Genomic DNA, 24822 nt, shown 5'->3' with positions numbered 1-24822 from the left:
TTCCCGCCTGCCTTCCATCTTCAAGGACATGTATTTCCGTTGTTAGAGCAGTCACTCGACAATCTTGTCAATATAACAGAAAATATTTGGTTACGTACAATCGCACGGCATCGTGGGTAGCTAACGCAACCATATTTACGTACATGATGATTGAGAATTTCATTTATCTTTCTCGCTCTCTCCCTCTCTCTCTCTCTCTGGCACCCTCTCTCGCTCTCGCTCTGTCGTGACATACTACATTTTTAGACCATATGTCTTATTTATTTTTAGACCATTTGTATTATTTGAAAGGCATTTATACATTACATTTTGTATGTTTCTTTCAAGATCTCTCAATTTAAGACAACATTTGAAATATTTAAAATGTTAACATGTTAAACTTGTTTGCTATTTGTATTACTCACTTGGCTGACATCACCCTTTTTGGGGGGGAAGGGGACTGCACCCCTTACTATCCTCAAGGGATGGGTGAATAACAATATTGAAGGGAGCAGGAACAATCCTAAATAAAACCCTGCCATGTACCCCCGGGGGTCTTTGTGTTGAAACGGTTCTCATTCAGCACACCAATGTATGCAAATCTTAAAATATTCAGTCAGTTCAATAGAACTGTAGATGGTTGTGAATCCCTCGCAAAATACACTATATATTCAAAAGTATGTGGACACCCCTTCAAATTAGTGGATTCGGCTATTTCAGCCACACCCGTAGCTGATGTGTATAAAATCGAGCAAACAGTCATTCAATCTCCATAGACAAACATTGGCAGTAGAATGGCCTTACTGAAGAGCTCAGTGACTTTCAACGTGGCACCGTCATAGGATGCTACCTTTCCAACAAGTCAGTTTGTCAAATTTCTGCCCTGTTAGAGCTGCCCCGGTCAACTTTAAGTGCACACAAGCCTAAGATCACCATGCACAATGCCAAGGGTCGGCTGGAGTGATGTAAAGCTAGCCGCCATTAGACTCTGGAGAAGAGGAAACGTGTTCTCTGGAGTGATGAATCACACTTCACCATCTGGCAGTCCGACGGACGAATATGGGTTTGGCAAATGCCAGGAGAACACTACCTGCCTGTATGCATAGTGCCAATTGTAAAGTTTGGTGGAGGAGGAATAATGGTTGTTTTTAATGGGGCTGTTTTTCGTGGTTCGGGCTAGGCCCCTCAGTTCCAGTGAAGGGAAATCTTAACGGTACAGCATACAATGATATTCTAGACGATTCTGTGCTTCCAACTTTGTGACAACAGTTTGGACAAGGCACTTTCCTGTTTCAACATGACAATTCCCCCGTGCACAAAGCAAGGTCCAGACAGAAATGGTTTGTTGAGATCGGTGTGGAAGAACTTGACTGGCCTGCAAAGAGCCCTGATCTCAACCCCATTGAACACCTTTGGGATGAATTGGAACGCCGTCTGCGACCCAGGCCTAATCGCCCAACATCAGTGCCCGACCTCACTAATGCTCTTGTGGCTGAATGGAAGCAAGTCCCCGCAGCTATGTTCCAACATCTAGTGGAAAGCCTTCCCAGAAGAGTGGAGGCTGTTATAGCAGCAAAGGTGTGACCAACACCATATTAATGCCCATGATTTTGGAATGACATGTAGTGTAGTTTGCATTAGGATTTGGCAAGTTAGAACCTGTGCCTAAAGATATTTAGGTTTGACATTGTTCATGGTATAACTGTCTTAATTTAGAGGGGCATTCCAAGCACGTCATGATGATTTTTGTTTTAGTAGTTTGAGATTATTGGATTGGTCCTAATATTACCCAACTTCTTCAAAATTATGTCATTTTCATTTATCTCTGCTCTAATGTCACCATGAGATCTCATTTTCCAGGTGGGCTGTAATATTGTATTTCTTTAGATGCTTATTTACTGAATTAGCTCTTGGTAACTTTCTTTGCTTTGGGCCACAGCAGCAATATGCAATGTCTTATGACTACAATTCTCTGATTACCAGACTTGGTTGTATTCGTGTCCTTTACAAATTGGTCATAGTGCTGTATCAAAGCATTTTAGGCACTTTATGAACAGCCTCCACTGAAAAACCCATGATTCAGTTCTTATATTTGAAAAAGAAAACACTGCGTAACCCTGCATAGTCTGTGTAACATCGCTGACATATTTCTGGTGTGGCATCAGGTAGTTACATAGATAGATCATGTGTTCTTTGTCACTAGAGGAACATAAAAGCATTACATATCAAAGGGAATATGTGGTTTAGAATATGTATATAATGGTCTTAGCAGTTTTGTTATATACACAAATCCCAATTTACATCCAAATAGCACAAAGGGAATGTTCTTTACAAATTTCCTAGAAACTTGGTTTGATTTAATTGGGCATTTTAAGGTAAAACTTTGCATACATTTTACATACATTATAGACAAAACAGGTTTTTCTGGATATTTGTTTGCACTAAACTTTCACCCACATAATACAGTATATTTAAAGGAGTCATTGAAAGGGAACAGAAGAAAACAGTATGAACCAGTGGCATGTTCACAAACCTGAGGAAACTGAATTGGTTGAATTGGTTATCTTTTGTAACCCTTTTGTAATGTTTTGTAAGGTTTGTGCTAGAAAAAAGACTGCATCAGAACGGCTTTGACATACGGTTTCTGGTAGATTTTCCTGTAACTTATCAGGGCCAAGCTCTGAGCAACATCAGTTATAAACAGAATGATAATTCAATAGATGTTGATGATGGAACAAAAATGGTTCCATTGTTTTTCATGAAAGGATTTCATTATTTAGTAGGTGATATTAACAAATCATTTGGTTCTTATCTTATCAGTAGTGTCATGATAGAACTCTTCTCTACCCTAATTGTATTTTTAACATTTAGGTATCAGTATGTGTATCAACATTTAGGGTAAACTATTAACTCCAAACTGCAGTTTGCCACTGCTCCTAGACTTATAGAAAAGGGCTCTATATTCAATTTGTAAGAAATAAGAAGCCAGAGCTAATATAAATGACTCTTTCTTGAAGAGTAGATTCTTGAAGATTCTTGAAGAATCTGGACAATCTAAAATATCTACAGTGCCTTCAGAAAGTATTCAGACCCCTTGACTTGTTACACATTTTGTTGTGTTACAGCCTGAATTCAAAATTGATTAAATTGATTTTTTTCTCACCCATCTACACACAATACCCCCTAATGACAAGGTGAAGACATGTTTTTAGAAATGTTTGCAAATGTATTGAAAATTTAATACAGAAATATGCATTTACATAAGTATTCACACCCCTGAGTCAATACATGTTAGAATCACCTACAGTGGGGAGAACAAGTATTTGATACACTGCCGATTTTGCAGTTTTTCCTACTTACAAAGCATGTAGAGGTCTGTAATTTTTATCATAGGTACACTTCAACTGTGAGAGACGGAATCTAAAACAAAAATCCAGAAAATCACATTGTATGATTTTTAAGTAATCATTTGCATTTTATTGCATGACATACTAAGTATTTGATCACCTACCAACCAGTAAGAATTCCAGCTCTCACAGACCTGTTAGTTTTTCTTTAAGAAGCCCTCCTGTTCTCCACCCATTACCTGTATTAACTGCATCTGTGTGAACTTGTTACCTGTATAAAAGACACCTGTCCACACACTCAATCAAACAGACTCCAACCTCTCCACAATGGCCAAGACCAGAGAGCTGTGTAAGGACATCAGGGATAAAATTGTAGACCTGCACAAGGCTGGGATGGGCTACAGGACAATAGGCAAGCAGCTTGGTGAGAAGGCAACAACTGTTGGCGCAATTATTAGAAAATGGAAGAACTTCAAGATGACGGTCAATCACCCTCGGTCTGGGGCTCCATGTAAGATCTCACCTCGTGGGGCATCAATGATCATGAGGAAGGTGAGGGATCAGCCCAGAACTACACGGCAGGACCTAGTCAATGACCTGAAGAGAGCTGGGACCACAGTCTCAAAGAAAACCATTAGTAACACACTACGCCGTCATGGATTAACATCCTGCAGCGCACGCAAGGTCCCCCTGCTCAAGCCAGCGCATGTCCAGGCCCATCTGAAGTTTGCCAATGACCATCTGGATGATCCAGAGGAGGAATGGGAGAAGGTCATGTGGTCTGATGAGACAAAAATATAGCTTTTTGGTCTAAACTCCACTCGCCGTGTTTGGAGGAAGAAGAAGGATGAGTACAACCCCAAGAACACCATCCCAACCGTGAAGTATGGAGGTGGAAACATCATTCTTTGGGGATGCTTTTCTGCAAAGGGGACAGGACGACTGCACCATATTGAGGGGAGGATGGATGGGGCCATGTATCACGAGATCTTGGCCAACAACCTCCTTCCCTCAGTAAGAGCATTGAAGATGGGTCGTGGCTGGGTCTTCCAGCATGACAACGACCCGAAACACACAGCCAGGGCAACTAAGGAGTGGCTCCGTAAGAAGCATCTCAAGGTCCTGGAGTGGCCTAGCCAGTCTCCAGACCTGAACCCAATAGAAAATATTTGGAGGGAGCTGAAAGTCCGTATTGCCCAGCGACAGCCCCGAAACCTGAAGGATCTGGAGAAGGTCTGTATGGAGGAGTGGGCCAAAATCCCTGCTGCAGTGTGTGCAAACCTGGTCAAGTCCTACAGGAAACGTATGATCTCTGTAATTGCAAACAAAGGTTTCTGTACCAAATATTAAGTTCTGCTTTTCTGATGTATCTTATACTTATGTCATGCAATAAAATGCAAATTATTTACTTAAAAATCATACAATGTGATTTTCTGGATTTTTGTTTTAGATTCCGTCTCTCACAGTTGAAATGTACCTATGATAAAAATGACAGACCTCTACATGCTTTGTAAGTAGGAAAACCTGTAAAATCGGCAGTGTATCAAATACTTGTTCTCCCCACTGTACATGCTAGAGTCTTTCTGGGTAAGTCTAAGAGCTTTGCACACCTGGATTGTACAATATTTGCACATTATTCTCTTTAGAATTCTTGAAGTTCTGTCAAGTTGGTTGTTGATCATTGCTAGACAACCATTTTCAGGTGTTGCGACAGATTTTCAAGTAGATGTGAGTCAAAACTGTAACTCTGCCACTCAGGAACATTCACTGTCTTGGTAAGCAACTACAGTGTATATTTGGCCTTGTGATTTAGGTTATTGTCCTGCTGAAAGGTGAATTCATCTCCCAGTGCCTGGTGGAAAACAGACTGAACCAGATTTTTCTCTAGGATTTTGCCTGTGCTTACCTCCATTCCATTAATTTTTTATCCTTAAAAACTCCCAAGTCCTTAACAATTACAAGCATACCCATAACAAGATGCAGCCACCACTATGCTTGAAAATATGGAGAGTGGTACTCAGTAGTGTGTTGTATTGGATTTGACCCAAACATAATACTTTTGTATTCAGGACAAAAATATAATTGCTTTGCCACATCTTTTGCAGTATTACTTTAGTGCCTTGTTGCAAACCGGATGCATGTTTTGGAATACTTTTATTCTGTACAGGTTTCCTTCTTTTCACTCTGTCAATTAGGTTAGTATTGTGGAGTAGCTACAATGTTATTGATCCATCCTCAGTTTTCTCCTATCACAGCCATTAAACTCTATAACTGTTTTAAAATCACCATTGGCCTCATGGTGAAATCCCTGAGCGGTTTCCTTCCTCTACGGCATCTGAGTTAGGAAGGACGCCTGTATCTTTGTAGTGACAGGGTGTATTGATACACCATCCAAAGTGTAATAAATACCTTCACCTTGCTGAAAGGGATATTCAATGTCTGCTTTTTTATATTTTTTACCCATCTACCAATAGGTGCCCTTCTTTGCAAGGCATTGGAAAATCTGGTTGAATCTGTGTTTGAAATTCACTGCTCGACAGAGGGACCATACAGCTAATTGTATGCCTATATGTAGTCATTCAAAAATCATGTTAAACACTATCATTGCACACAGTGAGTCCAGGCATGTTATTATGTGACTTGTTAAGCAAATGTTTACTCCTGAACTTAGGCTTGCCATTACAAAGGGATTAAATACTTATTGACTCTTAAATTAAATACTTATTAAAATTAAAAACATAATTCCACTTTGACATTATGGGGTATTGTGACTAGGCCATACTACATTTAATCCATTTTACATTTAGGCTGTAACACAACAAAATGTGGAAAAAGTTAAGGAGTGTGAATACTTTCTGAAGGCACTGTACCATTACAAATATTACTTTGATTATAACTCAAATCTGTCAAACAGTATTTTTCTTTGTCATGTAATTTCTTTGTTAGATTGTTGATACGGATGTGCATAGAATTAGGAATTACAATCCGTAATTTAATAGGATCTCAATGCTGCAGTGTTTGATCTGATGCATTCTGGGATTTATTTATTTATTTCTGATATTAAAAAAACATTACGGGAATTATTAATTATTATAAACAACCCACAACATGATCTTAGAATATTTCCAGACCACTGTAATTATTTAAAATAGTTTATAATGGTGGCAGTTGTGAAAAAAAGTCAATTGTTGGAAGAGTTGCAGAGTTAATTGAAAATAATGCCATTGTTGATTATATGCTTTTGTAATTCATTAGGCTATTTTCTCTTTAACCATATGGCCTATCCACTAGAAACTCATGGACAATGTGGACACATATATACTTTTTTGAATACTATATATGAATAAATTGTTTAAAAGTTATTCAGGTATAAATGACCAAAGTTACCATAGATTGCCATATATTACCTGTTAATTACCAAAGATTCTTGTAACTTTTGGTAAATTACCGGTAGCTAGCTTTGCAGCCCTAATTGGTAACCATACATGATTTCAAAATAAACATTTCTATGGTGATGTGTAGAATAATTAAACCGTTTGAATTTCATTGAATTCAATTCTACTTCCTTTAATTGAAATTAAATTAAAATTCAAGAATTAAATTGGAATAAGAGTAATTCGCAACGCAATTCAGAATTGACCCCCAACCCTGTTCGCTATAAGACGCATTGTCAATTTAATTTCTGTCCTGGTCTCTGACATATTTAATAGTGAGGCGACATGCTAAGATACCTAATTTGGACCATTTGACAAACAAAATGCAGAACTACTATACCCACCAAATAATGATATGCCGGTCCATAAACACACTATAAAAATGACTTATTTTATGCTCCTCCTTCTCCTCATGGTGTTTGTATTGCATTTCCATATGGTATCCTGCAAAGTAATGTGGTGTGGTTTGACAGAGGTCTCACTGCAGACCTTTCCCACCACACTAAAAGGAATGCAGGAAGCGTCTCTCCAGTTCACTTGAAAAAGGGAAAAGGGACTATTATTTTGCATACTTTTCATTGGGGCGTGCAGTTTTGTATTCAATTTGGGTATAGGCTAAATACAAAATTACAGTTCACACTTAAAGGCCTGCACAGACCGTACGATTTTAGCCATCTTATGCCAAGATTTTGCAGTCCCAGACAAAATGTCCACGTTGTGGGCAAATTCTTAGGTCGTAAACGATTGTCGGAAGTCTTGGCTCGGTCAGTGTGACAGGGTCTAGGTCTGACGATTAAGTACCACTACGTGTGGTCGTAGGCTCCGACAAAGTTCTGGCCCTCCATTTGACAAATCTGACCATAACTCTATCCTCCTAATTCTGCTTACAAGCAAAAACTTGGAAGTACCCAGTACCAGCTCAGTACGGAAGTGGTCTGATGAAGCGGATGCTAAATGACAGGACTGTTTCGCTAGCACAGACTGGAATATATTCCGGGATTCATCCGATGGCATTGAGGAGTTTACCACATCAGTCACCGGCTTCATTAATAAGTGCATCGACAAATTCATCACCACAGTGACCGTACGTACATATCCCAACCAGAAGCCATGGATTACAAGAAAATCCACACTGAGCTAAAGGCTAGAGCTGCCACTTTCAAGGAGCGGGACACTAATCCGGATGCTTATAAGAAATCCTGCTACGCCTACCGACGAGCCATCAAACAGGCAAAGCGTCAATACAGGACTAAGATCAAATCCTACTACACTGATACTCGTCAGATGTGGCAGGGCTTGCAAACTGTCACGGACTACAAAGGGAAAACCAGCCGCGAACTGCCCAGTGACGCAAGCCTACCAGACGAGCCAAATGCCTTCTATGCTCGCTTCGAGGCTAGCAACGCTGAACAATACAAAAATGAAAACCTGAAATGTCTGGGCCTCCCGAGTGGCGCAGCGGTCTAAGGCACTGCATCACAGTACTAGAGGCGTCACTACAGACCCAGGTTCGATCCCGGGCTGTATCACAACCGGCCGTGATCAGGTGTCCCATAAGGCGGTGCACAATTGTCCGGGTTAGGGGAGGGTTTGGCCGGGGGGACTTTACATGGCTCATCGCACTCTAGCAACTCCTTGTGGCGGCCAGGCGCCTGCAGGCTGACCTCGGTCGTCAGTTGAACGGTGTTTCCTCTGACACATTGGTGTGGCTGGCTTCTGGGTTAAGCGGGCGGATGTTAAGAAGCGCGGTTTGACGGGTCATGTTTCGGAGAATGCATGATTCGACTTTCGTCTCCGGAGCCCGTTGGGGAGTTGCAGCGATTAGACAAGATTGAAAATGGGGAGAAAAAGGGGTCAAAATAAATAAATTTAGGCGTAAAAATGTGCTTAACAAATCACATAATAAGTTGCATGGACTCATTCTCTGTTCAATAATAGTGGTTAACATGTCTGTACCCCACACATACAATTATCTGTAAGGTCCTCAATCAAGTAGTGAAATTCAAGCACAGATTCAACCATAAAGACCAGGGAGGTTTTTCAATGCCTTGCAAAGAAGGCCACCAATTGGTTAAAAAAAAAAAAAGCAGACGCTGAATATCACTTTGAGCATGGTGAAGTTATTAATTAGACTTTGGATGATGTATCAATACACCCAGTCACTACAAAGATACAGGTGTCCTTCCTAACTCAGTTGCCGTAGAGGAAGGAAACTGCTCAGGGATTTCACCATGAGGCCAATGGTGATTTTAAAACAGTTACAGAGTTTAATGGTTGTGATATGAGAAAACTGAGGATAGATCAACAACATTGTAGGTACTCCACAATACTAACCTAAATGACAGAGTGAAAAGAAGGAAGCCTGTATAGAATACAAATACTCCAAAACATGCATCCTGTTTGCAACAAGTCACTTAGGTAATACTGCAAGAAATGTGGCAAAGAAATTAACTTTTGTCCTGAATACAAAGCGTTATGTTTGGGGCAAATACAACACAACACATCACTGAGTACCACTCTTCATATTTTCTAGCATGATTATGACTGCATAATGTTATGGGTATGCTTGTCATCAGCAAGGACTAGGGAGTTTTTTAGGATAAAAATAAATGGAATACACCAAAGCACAGTGGTGCGTTTGAAATTAGAAAATGCTCCGTTATTAAAATAAATAAATGTTTTGTTCCATGAAGTAATCCAACAATGTGTATGCCGTCATCTTGTCTACTTCAAATCTTCTCTCATTGATTGAGACAGGTACAGTGGGGAAAAAAAGTATTTAGTCAGCCACCAATTGTGCAAGTTCTCCCACTTAAAAAGATGAGAGAGGCCTGTAATTTTCATCATAGGTACACGTCAACTATGCCAGACAAAATGAGACAAATTTTTCCAGAAAATCACATTGTAGGATTTTTAATGAATTTATTTGCAAATTATGGTGGAAAATAAGTATTTGGTCACCTACAAACAAGCAAGATTTCTGGCTCTCACAGACCTGTAACTTCTTCTTGAAGAGGCTCCTCTGTCCTCCACTCGTTACCTGTATTAATGGCACCTGTTTGAACTTGTTATCAGTATAAAAGACAACTGTCCACAACCTCAAACAGTCACACTCCAAACTCCACTATGGCCAAGACCAAAGAGCTGTCAAAGGACACCAGAAACAAAATTGTAGACCTGCACCAGGCTGGGAAGACTGAATCTGCAATAGGTAAGCAGCTTGGTTTGAAGAAATCAACTGTGGGAGCAATTATTAGGAAATGGAAGACATACCAGACCACTGATTATCTCCCTCGATCTGGGGCTCCACGCAAGATCTCACCCCGTGGGGTCAAAATGATCACAAGAACGGTGAGCAAAAATTCCAGAACCACACGGGGGGACCTAGTGAATGACCTGCAGAGAGCTGGGACCAAAGTAACAAAGCCTACCATCAGTAACACACTACGCCGCCAGGGACTCAAATCCTGCAGTGCCAGACGTGTCCCCCTGCTTAAGCCAGTACATGTCCAGGCCCGTCTGAAGTTTGCTAGAGCGGATTTGGATGATCCAGAAGAGGATTGGGAAAATGTCATATGGTCAGATGAAACCAAAATAGAACTTTTTGGTAAAAACTCAACTCGTCGTGTTTGGAGGACAAAGAATGCTGAGTTGCATCCAAAGAACACCATACCTACTGTGAAGCATGGGGGTGGAAACATCATGCTTTGGGGCTGTTTTTCTGCAAAGGGACCAGGACGACTGATCCGTGTAAAGGAAAGAATGAATGGGGCCATGTATCGTGAGATTTTGAGTGAAAACCTCCTTCCATCAGCAAGGGCATTGAAGATGAAATGTGGCTGGGTCTTTCAGCATGACAATGATCCCAAACACACCGCCCGGGCAACGAAGGAGTGGCTTCGTAAGAAGCATTTCAAGGTCCTGGAGTGGCCTAGCCAGTCTCCAGATCTCAACCCCATAGAAAATATTTGGAGGGAGTTGAAAGTCTGTGTTGCCCAGCGACAGCCCCAAAACATCACTGCTCTAGAGGAGATCTGCATGGAGGAATGGGCCAAAATACCAGCAACAGTGTGTGAAAACCTTGTGAAGACTTACAGAAACGTTTGACCAGTGTCATTGCCAACAAAGGGTATATAACAAAGTATTGAGAAACTTTTGTTATTGACCAAATACTTATTTTCCACCATAATTTGCAAATAAATTCATTAAAAATCCTACAATGTGATTTTCTGGAGAAAAAAAATCTCATTTTGTCTGTCATAGTTTTTTTTCTCATTTTGCCTGTCATAGTTGACGTGTACCTATGATGAGAATTACAGGCCTCTCTCATCTTTTTAAGTGGGAGAACTTGCACAATTGGTGGCTGACTAAATACTTTTTTTCCCCACTGGTGAATGCACCTATTTGTAAGTCGCTCTGGATAAGAGCGTCTGCTAAATGACGTAAATGTAAATGTAAAATGACATGTGGCACTTTGGGGTGGACCTACCTTTCTCAATCAATGAGAGAAGAAATAGACAATAGACAATATGGCGGCGTACACATTGTTGGATTACTTCATGGAGCAAAAAAATCTAATATTTTTCTAAATTTAAACGCACCACATGCAACTGGACACATACATTTTAGAAGACAAGTTAAGGTGGGTCGAAAATGTTCTATGCTACACCAAACAGAACCTAACCTGTAACTCCCATTAATGGATACCAAAAAATATTTGGTTAAATCACATTATCTGGTTCAACAATCTGTAGCTAAAGTTCCTCATGAGATGTGTACAGGCCTCTCCATAGACCTTACAGGTGTGCCGTCCAGATTGTTACACCATGTAGCAAAAAGCAACTGTGCAATTCACCACATGGGCAGGGCCGGTTCTAGGCATAAGCGCGACATAAGCGGTTGCTTATGGACCCCGGCCACTAGGGGGCCCCAACCCCCCAAAAAACACTAAATCAATATAAAATACAAATCTCTCTCTCTAAATATATATATACAGTGAGGGAAAAAAGTATTTGATCCCCTGCTGATTTTGTACGTTTGCCCACTGACAAAGAAATGATCAGTCTATAATTTTAATGTTAGGTTTATTTGAACAGTGAGAGACTACAACAAATAAATCCAGAAAAACGCATGTCAAAAATGTTATATATTGATTTGCATTTGAATGAGGGAAATAAGTATTTGATCCCCTCTCAATCAGAAAGATTTCTGGCTCCCAGGTGTCTTTTATACAGGTAACAAGCTGAGATTAGGAGCACACTCTTAAAGGGAGTGCTCCTAATCTCAGTTTGTTATCTGTATAAAAGACACCTGTCCACAGAAGCAATCAATCAGATTCCAAACTCTCCACCATGGCCAAGACCAAAGAGCTCTCCAAGGATGTCAGGGACAAGATTGTAGACCTACACAAGGCTGGAATGGGCTACAAGAACATCGCCAAGCAGCTTGGTGAGAAGGTGACAACAGTTGGTGCGATTATTCACAAATGGAAGAAACACAAAATAACTGTCAATCTCCCTCGGCCTGGGGCTCCATGCAAGATCTCACCTCGTGGAGTTGCAATGATCATGAGAACGGTGAGGAATCAGCCCAGAACTACACAGGAGGATCTTGTCAATGATGTCAAGGCAGCTGGGACCATAGTCACCAAAAAAACAATTGGTAACACACTACGCCTTGAAGGACTGAAATCCTGCAGTGCCCACAAGGTCCCCCTGCTCAAGAAAGCACATATACAGGGCCGTCTGAAGTTTGCCAATGAACATCTGAATGATTCAGAGGAGAATTGGGTGAAAGTGTTGTGGTCAGATGAGACCAAAATCGAGCTCTTTGGCATCAACTCAACTCACCGTGTTTGGAGGAGGAGGAATGCTGCCTATGACCCCAAGAACACCATCCCCACCGTCAAACATGGAGGTGGAAACATTATCCTTTGGGGGTGTTTTTCTGCTAAGGGGACAGGACAACTTCACCGCATCAAAGGGACGATGGACGGGGCCATGTACCGTCAAATCTTGGGTGAGAAACTCCTTCCCTCAGCCAGGGCATTGAACATGGGTCGTGGATGGGTATTCCAGCATGACAATGACCCAAAACACACAGCCAAGGCAACAAAGGAGTGGCTCAAGAAGAAGTACACTAAGGTCCTGGAGTGGCCTAGCCAGTCTCCAGACCTTAATCCCATAGAAAATATGTGGAGGGAGCTGAAGGTTCGAGTTGCCAAACGTCAGCCTCGAAACCTTAATGACTTGGAGAAGATCTGCAAAGAGGAGTGGAAGCTGATCCATTCCCCCCGAATTTTTTTTTTATTATTAAAAAATAATTATATAAAAAAATAAAATAATAAGAGGAGTGGAACAAAATCCCTCCTGAGATGTGTGCAAACCTGGTGGCCAACTACAAGAAACGTCTGACCTCTGTGATTGCCAACAAGGTTTTTGCCACCAAGTACTAAGTCATGTTTTTGCAGAGGGGTCAAATACTTATTTCCCTCATTTAAATGCAAATCAATTTATAACATTTTTGACATTTTTCTGGATTTATTTGTTGTTATTCTGTCTCTCACTGTTCAAATAAACCTACCATTAAAATTATAGACTGATCATGTCTTTGTCAGTGGGCAAATGTACAAAATCAGCAGGGGATCAAATACTTTTTTCCCTCACTGTATATATATATATATATACACTATTCTTTTATTTTTTAGGAACTGCAATTTCGAAAGTTGCTTGTGCATCAGCAGTTTGTCTCTTGTTATATCAGTCACTGACAGTCACTCAATTAGCCATGTCAGCTAACAATTTTTAGACTGGTAGTTAGTCTAGCCAGCCATCTAAACTTGTATTAATCATGGCCAAATCCTGACCAGGGATGCAGGGCACGTGCCCTGGCTCCAGGGGTCCCCCATTGGTTTTGTTAGTCATTTCCACTCAGATATCATATTAACATGGCATAAGTCATTCCAAAATGGGTAGGATTGCAGGAAATGAGCTGTAACTGAAATGTGTACAATTACAGAAAACTTGCTTTAGAATGGCCACATTTTCTCTACGCCCCATGGCAAAATTTGTAGAATTGCAGGAAATTAAAAAATCTCACTTAGAGCCCACAAAAGGCTAGGTCCGACCCTTCCAGTGTTGCCAACTTAGCAACTTTGTCGCTATATGTAACGAGTATTCATACCCCTCTAGCGACACATTTTCAAAAAAATCGACTAGCGACAAATCTAGCGACTTTTTCTGGTGTTATTGGAGACTTGGAGACTCTGACGTGAAAGCACGTATCGTTCTTACTCTTCTCAACGATCAGCGGGTGCTGCCGTGGGCCCCACCCCCGTCCCAAAGCACTCACAGGTGGCCCAGTCCTCGCGCAGCAGTCCCTCCCAGCTGCAGTCAGAGCAGGAGATGTTCACCCATCCGCGTCCAGACTGCAAATGAATCGCGCATGCGGGAAGCCGCCGCTGGCTGATCCCGCCTTGGCTTACATTCAGGGCGGGATGTAAATGTAAAATGTTCTTTGTCTAAAATAAATCACTGCACAAAAATAAATCACTGCATTTCACTCACACAGCCTCAGTCACTTACTCACCTCGTCCACTGTGTGTGTGCCTCTCTGTGACATAAGCTAAACATCTAGCTGGCTAGCTCATCATGTCTCAGTCTAAACTGTACACTCAAAAATACAGAAAGGAGTGGGAATCAAACCCTGAATTCAAAGGCTGGTTGAAGCCGTTTATTGGAGATGATACACAGGCATACTGCCTGTATTGTAAGGCTGATTTCTACGCCAAACTTAGTGATGTAAAAAAACACATGACAACTCAAAAACATCCTCAAAAGGCAAAGCCTTATAACAGTTCCACCCAAAACAAGCTGCCATTTATGGTTTAAAAAATTGACTCTGCAAAAAAGGCTGAGGCCACCATGGCATTAGCTATCGCTGAACACTGTTCCATGCTGGCATGTGATCACATTGGAGAAGCATGTAGAGCTGCTTTCTCAGACTCCACTGCTGCTACCCACTTCAAAATGCACAGGACAAAGTGCACAGAAATTATTAATGGTGTTCTAGCGCCATACTTTCTGAAAAAGTTGGTCGCAGATGTGGGTGACCAACGTTTCAGCCTCCTCCTCGATGAGTCCACGGATGTAAGTGTTTCTAAGTACCTGGGGGTTGTGATAAGGTACTTTAGTGACACCAAGCAGACAATTGTATCAACATTTCTGGGGCATGTTGAGTTGGAGGGAGGCGATGAAAAATCTATAGCCCGTGCTGTTGTGGCTTTCCTTAGAACTGTTTTTCAGTGTCTCCAAAGCGCAGGGAGGCCTACAAGGCCATATATGAGACCATCAACTGTGGGGAGAAACCTTTACAGATAACCAAGGTGTGTGCCACACGTTGGCTCTCCATTGAACCCACGGTTTCATGCATTTTGGACCAGTGGGAGGAGCTTAGGCTGCATTTCGCAGTCACCAAGTCCAATGAACACTGCTACATGGCTGAGGTTTTATACTCCATGTACAGTGATCCTCAAAACATATTGTAACTGACTTTTTTGAAGTCAGTGCTGGGTGAGGTACAGTTGGCCATCAAGGCTTTTGAGGGAGAGCAAGTAGATCCTCTTAAGCTACTTGACAGCTTGGTTAGCCTGATCAAGTCTGTGAGCAGCAGGGTGCTGAATCCACTGGCAAATGTTGATGTACTCAAAGGGCCAATAGATGGATACATCAGTCCCAAACCGTACCTTGGTTACCTTTTTGAGTCAAAGGCAGCTGAGCTCCACCTTGCACCTGAGGATGAAAACAATGTCCGAAAGCGATGTGTAGCCTTCACCATCTCACTCAATAATGAGTTGAGGGTGAGACTGCCGGACAACATCGAAGCATTGCAGTACATGTCAGTTTTCAATGTGGAGGAAACTCTAAAGCACAATAAGAGCCCTGAAGCAATAGAAAAAATTGCCAAGCTCCTTGGCTACTCCCCTGCAGAGATAGACAAGATTGTCCAGCAGTGGCGTGCCATCCATCTTAGTAAATGGAATGAGACAAAAAACACACTGGGCTTCTGGAGTGAGATTTGGAAGTTCAAGGATGCAGCTGATATCAACCCGTTTCAAGAACTTGCCATGGCTGCTGTGTCTGTGTTGTCCTTGCCACACTCGAATGCTGAAGTCGAGAGAGTATTCAGCCAGATGAGTGTGGTAAAAAGCAAACTTAGAAATCGGATGTCCTTGCAGACCCTTAACTCCATCCTGTACATTCGATATGAACTGAAGCTGTCTGATGAGGCTTGCTATGAGCACCAGCTGCCTGATAATGTTTTGCAGCTTTTTGGCACATCAGCTGCTTACTCATTTAAGTAATCTCCCTCAGTTGCTGAACCTGCCATAGAGAGCCTTGACCAAAATGACGATGACCCACTCTTTCTGTGAGCCAGCACAGCCTGTGTGTGTGTGTGTGGAGGGGGGTCAAAAAAAAATAATAATAATGGATTAGGGCCAGACTAGTTACCATCATTTTCTCACATTGCCATTGACAGTTTTTTCTATTGTCTCTTTTTAGTCCATTTAGATTGTTAATTGTATACAAAAAAATGTTTAAAATGTTATGGTTAAAAATGTTAATGTTTGACTGTGACTTGTTGTAGGCTCCTAAGTGGACCATAAGGTTAAAAACCAAACCAAACTTAAGAAAACTAAACAAAAAAATATAAAAAAATATAAAAAAATGTAAACTAAGTAACTCCGCCAGAGTGTCTCTTTTGGGTCACTTTTGCCAGTCCCAAGCCCGGATAAAGGAGGAGGTTTGGAATTGTGACATAAAAAAAACAAGAATCGACAGAAGAAAGTTCATTTGTAGTTCTAAACATATTTAGGGTGTTTTTTATTCACTTTTTGTCTCTCCCACAAGGTTATTCCCCTCTCCTACAGCTTCCATCACAATTACATGCACATTGCTAATTATGCAAATTAGGTGATTACGTCATTTAGCGACTTCTAGCGACTTTTAGGACAGCCAATAGCTACTTTCCTTACTGAGGAGTTGGCAACACTGCCGACCCTTCATATGGGTCTCGAACCTGTGCAATTTGCTAACCACTTTTCCTGTTAAGGAGATTGTAACGAGCCCATAGGTATACATGGGTTGTTACAGTATTGTCTGAAATACAGAGGTCCACAAATCATGAAAGATATTGCTTTACTGCAGCAATATGCTATAGACACTCACCCTGTCTATTCCTCAATTTATCTCACAATATAGTTTCGAGAAGAATATTACACAAATCACATAAGGACTATAATCCAATGCATTGCAAAACCGTGAGGACATTCTCCAGACAACTCTGAAGTGTACGACACACGTCCCATTTTTTTATTTTATGCTTCCGCCCCTTTAACTATAAATTGCCAGTGAGCCCATTGTGCGGAGGGATCTGATACGGACTACACCCAGGCGCTGCATGATTACATGGGCTTTCTTTCCTGCCCGAGCCAAGACGTGTGTCAACGTCGAAGTGGGGGTAGCTAGAATTGGAGACACTAAATTGACCCGTTAGCAGTGCAACATTGGCTGTAAAGGTCTTATCCTAGAAACTACATTTCTGAGTGCATAGGGAGCTGTATATTTTAACTTTCAAAAATGTCTTGGCAAAGCTACGTGGATAACCTGATGGCCGACGGCAGCTGTCAGGATTCCGCCATTGTTGGGTATACGGACGCCAAATACGTTTGGGCAGCACATGCCGGTGGTACTTTTAACAACATAACGGTAAGAAATGAAAGGGAAACTATTTTTTAATGAATGCCACTATGTGGATCTTTGTATGAATCAGAATGAATGCTGCCTGTGATAATCACAACCTCGCCGGACCTAGCTTAAGGAAAGGGTTAACTTGCTACCTAGTGTTAGCCAGTTAACTAGCAGCCTGCTACCGTAAGCTAGCTAGCTTCACCGCCTATCCCCGTTTGGCCAGTAAAATCGTTAAGTTAGCAAGCTAGTATGCTATTGCTAACGTGAAATTGGTACACTACGACTTGTTCGCCAATAATATCAAACTCAAACTAATGTGAATTTAACCAGGCAACTACTCGAATGCCAATTATGCAACACTTGCTGGCTGCTAACAATGTTAGCTAGAGTTATGTACTAGCAGTCTGATTAGCCTAACTGGCTAAATGTCATGCTGGAACTTGCTTACCAACGTTAGACACAATGAATGAGTGTCGTGGTCTGAAGCTAGCTAGCTAACGTCAGCCATATATTATTCGACTCACTACGAGGCTAACTTAACCATTAGCCAACTAACGTTTGTTGGCTAGCTATGTGAATTGGAAAGTCAACACTTGTCTTGCCAACGTTTGCTAGCGTCCTCAACTGTTTATTCTATACGGGTATGCTAGCTAACGTTAGTTGCTAACTAGTAGTTAAGTTATTGTGGCTAGTAGCCAAGTTGGCTACCTAATGTTTCAAATTGGAGACGCTAGCCAATGATTGTGCATATATTCCGACATTTTATGTTAGCTATCTAGCTAGTTGGATAAGTAAATGTGGTTGGTAGGTAGATATTAGCTTATGTTAGCTAGCTGAAGAAAGAACGCTTTAACGTTTTGCTCAAGTCAGGACCTAGCTAGGCTTGTTGCTGCCCAAGATGGCTGCTCCCCATGTCTTCCACAATGGGTAAGCTTGCTAACTACCTAGATTAGTTTGCAACTAGCTATTGCATTTTGAATTTAGACTCGCTATGCTAAGTGCTGTACTACTTGCACATTATTCCCCAGGTATAATCAAACCAACTGGTAATTGTAACTCCAATTTGTAAGTCGCTCTGGATAAGAGCGTCTGCTAAATGACGTAAATGTAATTCGGCATGTGTTCAAAACAGTGGAGGCTCCTCAGAGGAAGGGAAGGACCATCCTCAGTGAATTTCAAAAAAATAGTAAAACATTGAAGTTATCATTTTTAGCTAAAACTATAAATATATCCACATGTCACCATAATTGAATAAAACACACTGTAGGGTAGCACCATGGTGTAGCTGGAGGACAGCTAGCTTCTGTCCTCCTCTGGGTACATTGACTTAATACAAAACCTAGGAGGCTCATGGTTCTCACCCCCTTCCATAGACTTACACAGTAATTATGACAACTTCCGAAGGACATCCTCCAACCTATCAGAGCGCTTGCAGCATGAACTGATATGTTGTCCACCCAATCAAAGGATCAGATAATGAATGTAGTACTGAAAGTGTAAGCTACAGCTAGCACTGCACAGTGCATAAAATATGGTGAGTAGTTGAATTAAAGGAGGAGAAAGACAATAGTTGAACAGTTTTTAACCAATTAATTTCTTAAATGAAGAGGGTTGTATTTTTTTTTTTTTTTTCACTTACACTTAGCTAGCCAATGCAGCAAGCTAGTTTAGCCTACTCAAACATAGGGATGCTATGTTAGCTAGCTGGCTATGACTATCCAACACAATGCTGGAACTCTTCCAAGTCAAGGTAAGCTTTTGGTTTTACGAATGTATTGCCACCGGGCCCTGCTGGTGTAACTGCTAAACTGCTTACTGACTGCATACTGTAACGTTACTGCATTATTGTAGTTGGTTTACTAACACGTTACTTCTATTAGCTATGTTGACATTGACGTTACTTTAGCTAATATGGTGACAACGTAGGCTGTGTGTAGCGGTTATATGGTTTGCCTTGGAAAGTTTTTTTTTTTCCGCCTGGTCACATACAGCTCATGTGTTGTGCATTTGAAGTCCACAAGCAAAGGTGAAAGGGGAGCACATATATTTAAGAAGGAATACAACGTGGCTGCTATGAAAGTGAACTGTGATCAAGGGTGTAGTCATAAATGGAAGCAAACAAAACTGAGATAAATATACTGGAATTCTTCCTACAGAAACTCTTGTTTGCAACTGTTGGACTAATGATTGCACCCTAGATTAACTAGATGCAGGCAAGAGTGTGGAAGGCAGTATTTAACCTGTGTGCAGCTTCGTTATAAACTTTCTTTCATAGGCTAGGTTGTAGCAACCTCATGATGGGTGTAGGGAAAACTCGAGTATCATGTAGTAGCCTAAACCTATCGATGTTACATTGAACTGGGTGAATGGAATATGACTGACAGTCCTACAATATGCTGTAATAGAAATATGGACATGCCCATGAGAGAGAATTATTCCTCCCTCATCTTAAACGGCACTGACCACCACTGGTTCAAAAGTACCATTCATACTCCCCTTCAAACTTGATAAATTAACAAGCAATATCGGCAAACATGAACACGCCTGTGATTTACCACAGCTGTGTGTGATGAAAGGGTCAGGGTGGTTTAGAATTGTACAAAAAAGAACTATTGCATGCTCTATTTATTCATTAAAAAAAAATCCCCCTTCCAGTGGTGCCACACCCACCAATATGAGCACGCTTTGACAAAGACGGATTGAGGTTGAAAAGCATCAGCTTTCTTACATTATTAAAAGATCACTTGTGCATTAGAATACTTCTGTTGTGCTCTTTTTCGGGAGATGCCATCACCCTTTGTTGAAATATGACTTAAATCCATATGAGCACCCCATTCAATTGAAGCCTTTAGTAGCGCCAGCATTTCTAAACTTACCATGTCCACTTTTGAGTCTGCATTAACTTTCTATATGTACTTCCACTGTTTTTCAGCCTCAAGAAATTGATGTCCTCATTGGAAAGGACAGGACTAACTTCTTCACCAACGGCATGGCCTTGGGTTCAAAGAAGTGCTCGGTCATCAGAGACAGCCTCCATAGTGAAGGGGACTGGACAATGGACATCAGGACAAAGAGTCAAGGAGGAGAGCCAACATACAACATTACTGTAGGCAAAGCCGGCAAAGGTAAAGGGGGACCACTTTTTATAGTGGTAAACAAAATATTTTAGTGATTGCAACATTGTAGGATGTATCTAGGGCTATAACATACTCAAGTTGTCTTTAGTCAATGCAAGCAGATGGTTGGTGATTATTTATTCTCTAATGCACTCTGTTCCCATATTAGTATATGCAGTTTTTTTTGTTGAAAAACAATACAGCAGAATATATTATTGTTAGTCTGAGCATGTAAAATTGCAGAGGAAAATTTGCATTTGTTCCATCAATTTAGACAATGGGTACAATTGTAAAGTATGACATTGCTGTGGCTTTCAGATGGAAATCTGAGAACTGTTACATTTCCTCACTGGTCGGATGTCCATTGAGGAAAAGTTGATGTTACTTCCTCGGATCCATACTTTGTATGAGAGAAATGCTAGTTGTGAATTAGGCTTCATTCTATTTAGTGTATTGAATTGAGATAAGAAATGGCATGAGAAAATAAACAAGAAGCCAAGGTTTACCTACTAAGTCAATCTGCTTTTGTGGTCCTTAAGGCTCGTGCACATCGCACCGAATGTGAATCTAGCGTTCGTATGCCGAACGTTGAGTGCGCTGTTTTTTATGGACCACCTGCTGTAGATGTCTGACTGCTGACATTTTTCACAGATTCTACATGTAAAATCGGTGCGCACTCAGCTCACAAATTACTTTGAGGCGCTAAGTACTCTTGGCCTGCTATTGGTGTGTCTGAGCCCTTACTCTGACCGTCTGTCTTCACCTGAGTCTAATCAACAACTCTGATGGTCTTTACCTTTCATGATTATTTTCTTAAGCTGTACCTTAACTATTGTGTGGTTGTCAACCTCACTAACATTTTAGCTGCATGCTTTGGGTAGTCTAACGCCTACATTATTCCTAGCCCTCTTGTCTCCTTGGACAGTAGCCTACAATGTCTCTTCACATTTTGGCACACTAGACTTGTATGCAAGCAATATGGGTCTGTAGCCTAAATTTGGATAAACTAGCAGTCCATGGACTTCCATTTTCAAGTCTGTCTGTCACGTTTCATATGCTACGTGCATATATAATATTCTGGCTCATGTTTTTGGGTAAGACGTTGGCAAGTATTATGAAGAGAAATGGTAGGTGGCTGTCCAATCTCCCTGTGACACTTTGCCTCTAACGTCACTAATAACCCTGACTCAGATGCCAGTGAAGAAGTGGCTCTAAAAACATACCACACACATCCCTCACCCATTTCTCTTCAGATGGAAGGTCCCATATATATGCATGTAGTAAATCAGCTGGTCTGTGGAGTGGTTTTGATGACCCCTGCTAAAAGTAGCCTAATAAACTAGAGATTATATGAGCCTGGCCTGAGCCTCACTTTGCATGCACTCCTAAGGGGCAGAAATATTTTTGACATACCTTTTTTTATTTTTTGTCAATTTTGCTTTTACCTGGTGTCTGTACAGTTGAACAGCTTCTAAAACATTTAACGTCAACATTTGCAAGTGCGCATTGAACTTGTATGCAAGTATTCAGTGGACTTGTGAAGGATAGGCTATTCTCTGAAGTTACTGTCTACTTGATTTAATGTAAGGCTTCAGAGCTTATAGTAAACACTTATTTACTCCTACAAAAAGGATAAATCATACCATAATAGTTGGCTGTAGTATTGTAGGTGTTTTGACCACTGACAGAGGTTTTATGGGTATTTTCCTCCATGCATGCTCTTCCTTGTAACACATGCGAAACAAGTAGCCATAACTTTAACTTCAATAATGCCAACTGTACACTTCCATATAATGACTTACCTTTTCTTCTCTTGACTGCCTTTCCTTAATCCTCTTTCACCTCTAAACTTTCCCTTTTCCTTTCTTCTCTTTCAGTCTTGGTTCTTGTAATGGGCAAAGAAGGGGTCCACGGAGGCGGATTGAATAAGAAGGCATACTCAATGGCAAAATACTTGAGGGATTCAGGGTTCTAGTGTCACCAAGCTTGCTTAGTTAAAATTGAGGGACAAAAGGAAGATAATAAATATTGCTGTTAAGATTTCTCCTGCAAGCAGTCAAATGTCGTGGAAACTTTGATAGCAATGAAGAGTAGTGGTGGTAACATCCTATGTCACCTTTATCCCCACTCTTAGTGGGGAAAAATACTATTTACAATTTTGTTCGTTTTTCCTTTTGTTTCCTTGTGTGCTCCAGCATTGGTTTTAGTCATGGGAAAGGAAGGGGTCCATGGCGGACAGCTCAACAAGAAAGCATTTACCATGGCTGAGTACCTGAGGAAGTCTGGATATTGAAGCAGCCTCTACCCATCCATCTTACTCACCTCCATTGTGTTGACAGTACTTTGAGGATTAGTTAGCAGACACATTGTTACTCTTCCCCCAGTTCTATTTTTCTGTACACCCTTTATTAGTTTTATTTTTTATGTTAATTCATGTTTTTTTCTCCCATCTCCTCCCCATACTTTTCTCAGAGCGTTAACACTATGTACTGTTTCTGACACTAGAGTAAGAAGAGCGTGTTCATCAGAAATGGTTAATCTATATTTACCAAAATAAATGAGAATTGTAATTAAATTGTATACCAAATTTGGACTTGGCTTGTATAAACAAATACGTAGCAATATGAAAATGACAAGAGGAAGCACACCTTAAATGGCTGCGTCATTCGATGGTGCAGATAGTTTTGCATATGACGATGCATTTTGAAGAGATGACCGTCTGGTGTAGTCTTCCTTTCCTCAGCATGTCAGGGTTTGAAAGTTGCATGCATATCTTTTAGTATACAGAACTTCTCTTTCCTTGCCCTTCCCAAACCTTTTATATTCCATCCAGAAATGTTATTTTCATTCAGACCTCTGTTTCTTGCTTTGTCATTTGATACATGCATCATTAAGGTAAATATTTTCTCCAGCAAAATCCTCTATACATACACTTCTTGAAACCCCTCCAGCTGAGTCATCCCACCTTTTTATTTTTTAGGTTGCATTATCTTCCACCAAATGCTTTTGCTGTTGTATCTTCAATGTGGTGTTGGAATATTGTTTGAGTTTAATGGCAGATAAGATCAGCATTGCTGAGGTTTTTTTTTTATTCCTCCCATGAACCTTCAATACGTCTTGAAGTCCCCATGGACATTCCATCTTTGCAATAGCTCAGACACATATCTATGATCTACCAGCTCCTGCAATTTTTCACGCTGCTGACATTGCGCAGTGTATCGTCCCTACAAACCATGTTTTGGCAAGTTCTTTTTCATAGGACCAAATAGGGTGTTAGGGTGATTTTCAGAATAGCTTCAAACCATTGTGAAAGATGATTGTTGGCCTCATTTGTTTGACTAAGTCAGTAGACACTACTTCAGATGGCTGTAAAACACATACTGCTTCTTTAGATTACTTTGAAACGAATTGATTTACTGCTAGTTTGTCGTTAACAGATGAAATCGCAGTCTCATTTGACAACTGGTAACAAGAGTATTCTAAGTGAATGACTAAACCCAAGCTCTGCTGTCAACAAACTCTTTGAATGAATTGCCTTGTGCTCTACTCATCAAAGATGTATCAGCAACTGTCAGTGCAGTACCTAACAGTATATTAAAAACAATTGAAAGTGTTTACACTAAATTGATGGAAAATGGTGTTGGTTGGAATAAAAACACTAATGAGTTGTCTTGTGAAAACTTTCTAAGAAAACGATCCTGTGCCATAACATAGATCTGATCTGTTGCTGCTGCTGAGGTTAGATTTCTGACTTCTGCCCCAGCAGGGACCATGGCACTTTTCCTTCGGTAAAGGCTTTGTGGAATATGTACAGAACTAAAAATAATTACTCACTGATTTGTGCTTTTCTTTCCCTTATGCATTTGGATTCAGTCAAAAAAATGTAATATGCATTTTCAAAAATGTTTTGGGGAAAATGCCATAAATTGATAAATCACCTTGTTTACAGACAGATCAAATAAAAGTTATTCCAACCAGAACTGTAAACGTGTTCTTGCTTTATTACCTGAATTCTGTTGGTGTTGGATTAAAACTGATCTTTATGGTAAAAGTGCTGCAATAGAGATGTGGGGAAACATGCAGGACACCTTACAATATATCCTGCATTTACACAGGCAGCCCTATTCTGATCTTATTCCACTAATTGGTATTTTGACCAGATAAGCTATTTTGCCAATAATTGGGCAAGCGATCAGAA

The 24822-nt window shown here is 40.8% G+C and overlaps 1 protein-coding gene across 3 annotated transcripts; it reads left to right on the top strand.

The window, feature by feature from the left end:
• Nucleotides 1–17197: 17197 nt before the first annotated feature.
• On the top strand, nt 17198–24604 carry LOC121534965 (profilin-2). Of its 3 annotated transcripts, XM_041841609.2 has the most exons (4): nt 17198–17526; nt 20441–20633; nt 22502–22557; nt 22820–22916. In XM_041841609.2, exons 1-4 carry the CDS (start codon nt 17398–17400, stop codon nt 22829–22831), a joined length of 390 nt encoding a protein of 129 aa, XP_041697543.1. In that variant the 5' UTR covers nt 17198–17397; the 3' UTR covers nt 22832–22916. The 3 variants fall into 3 exon arrangements, with proteins under 3 accessions (XP_041697543.1, XP_041697540.1, XP_041697542.1); XM_041841606.2 differs by lacking the exon at nt 22820–22916 and having other exon boundaries at nt 22502–22637; XM_041841608.2 differs by lacking the exon at nt 22502–22557 and having other exon boundaries at nt 17201–17526; nt 22820–24604.
• The last annotated feature ends 218 nt before the right edge of the window (nt 24605–24822 follow it).

This window comes from Coregonus clupeaformis, chromosome 21 (assembly GCF_020615455.1).
Source record: "Coregonus clupeaformis isolate EN_2021a chromosome 21, ASM2061545v1, whole genome shotgun sequence".
NCBI lineage: Eukaryota > Metazoa > Chordata > Actinopteri > Salmoniformes > Salmonidae > Coregonus > Coregonus clupeaformis.
The sequence above is the reverse complement of the archived record's forward strand: the minus strand, read 5'-3'. Positions and strand labels throughout refer to the sequence as shown.

What these genes read in the sequence shown, in the direction of transcription:
- LOC121534965 (XM_041841608.2), top strand. Translation starts at nt 17,398, where the DNA reads ATGTCTTGGCAAAGCTACGTGGATAACCTGATGGCCGACGGCAGCTGT. An exon ending in GTACTTTTAACAACATAACG is followed by an intron (nt 17,527 to 20,440) that starts GTAAGAAATGAA and finishes ACTGTTTTTCAG; the next exon opens with CCTCAAGAAATTGATGTCCT. An exon ending in TGTAGGCAAAGCCGGCAAAG is followed by an intron (nt 20,634 to 22,819) that starts GTAAAGGGGGAC and finishes TGTGTGCTCCAG; the next exon opens with CATTGGTTTTAGTCATGGGA.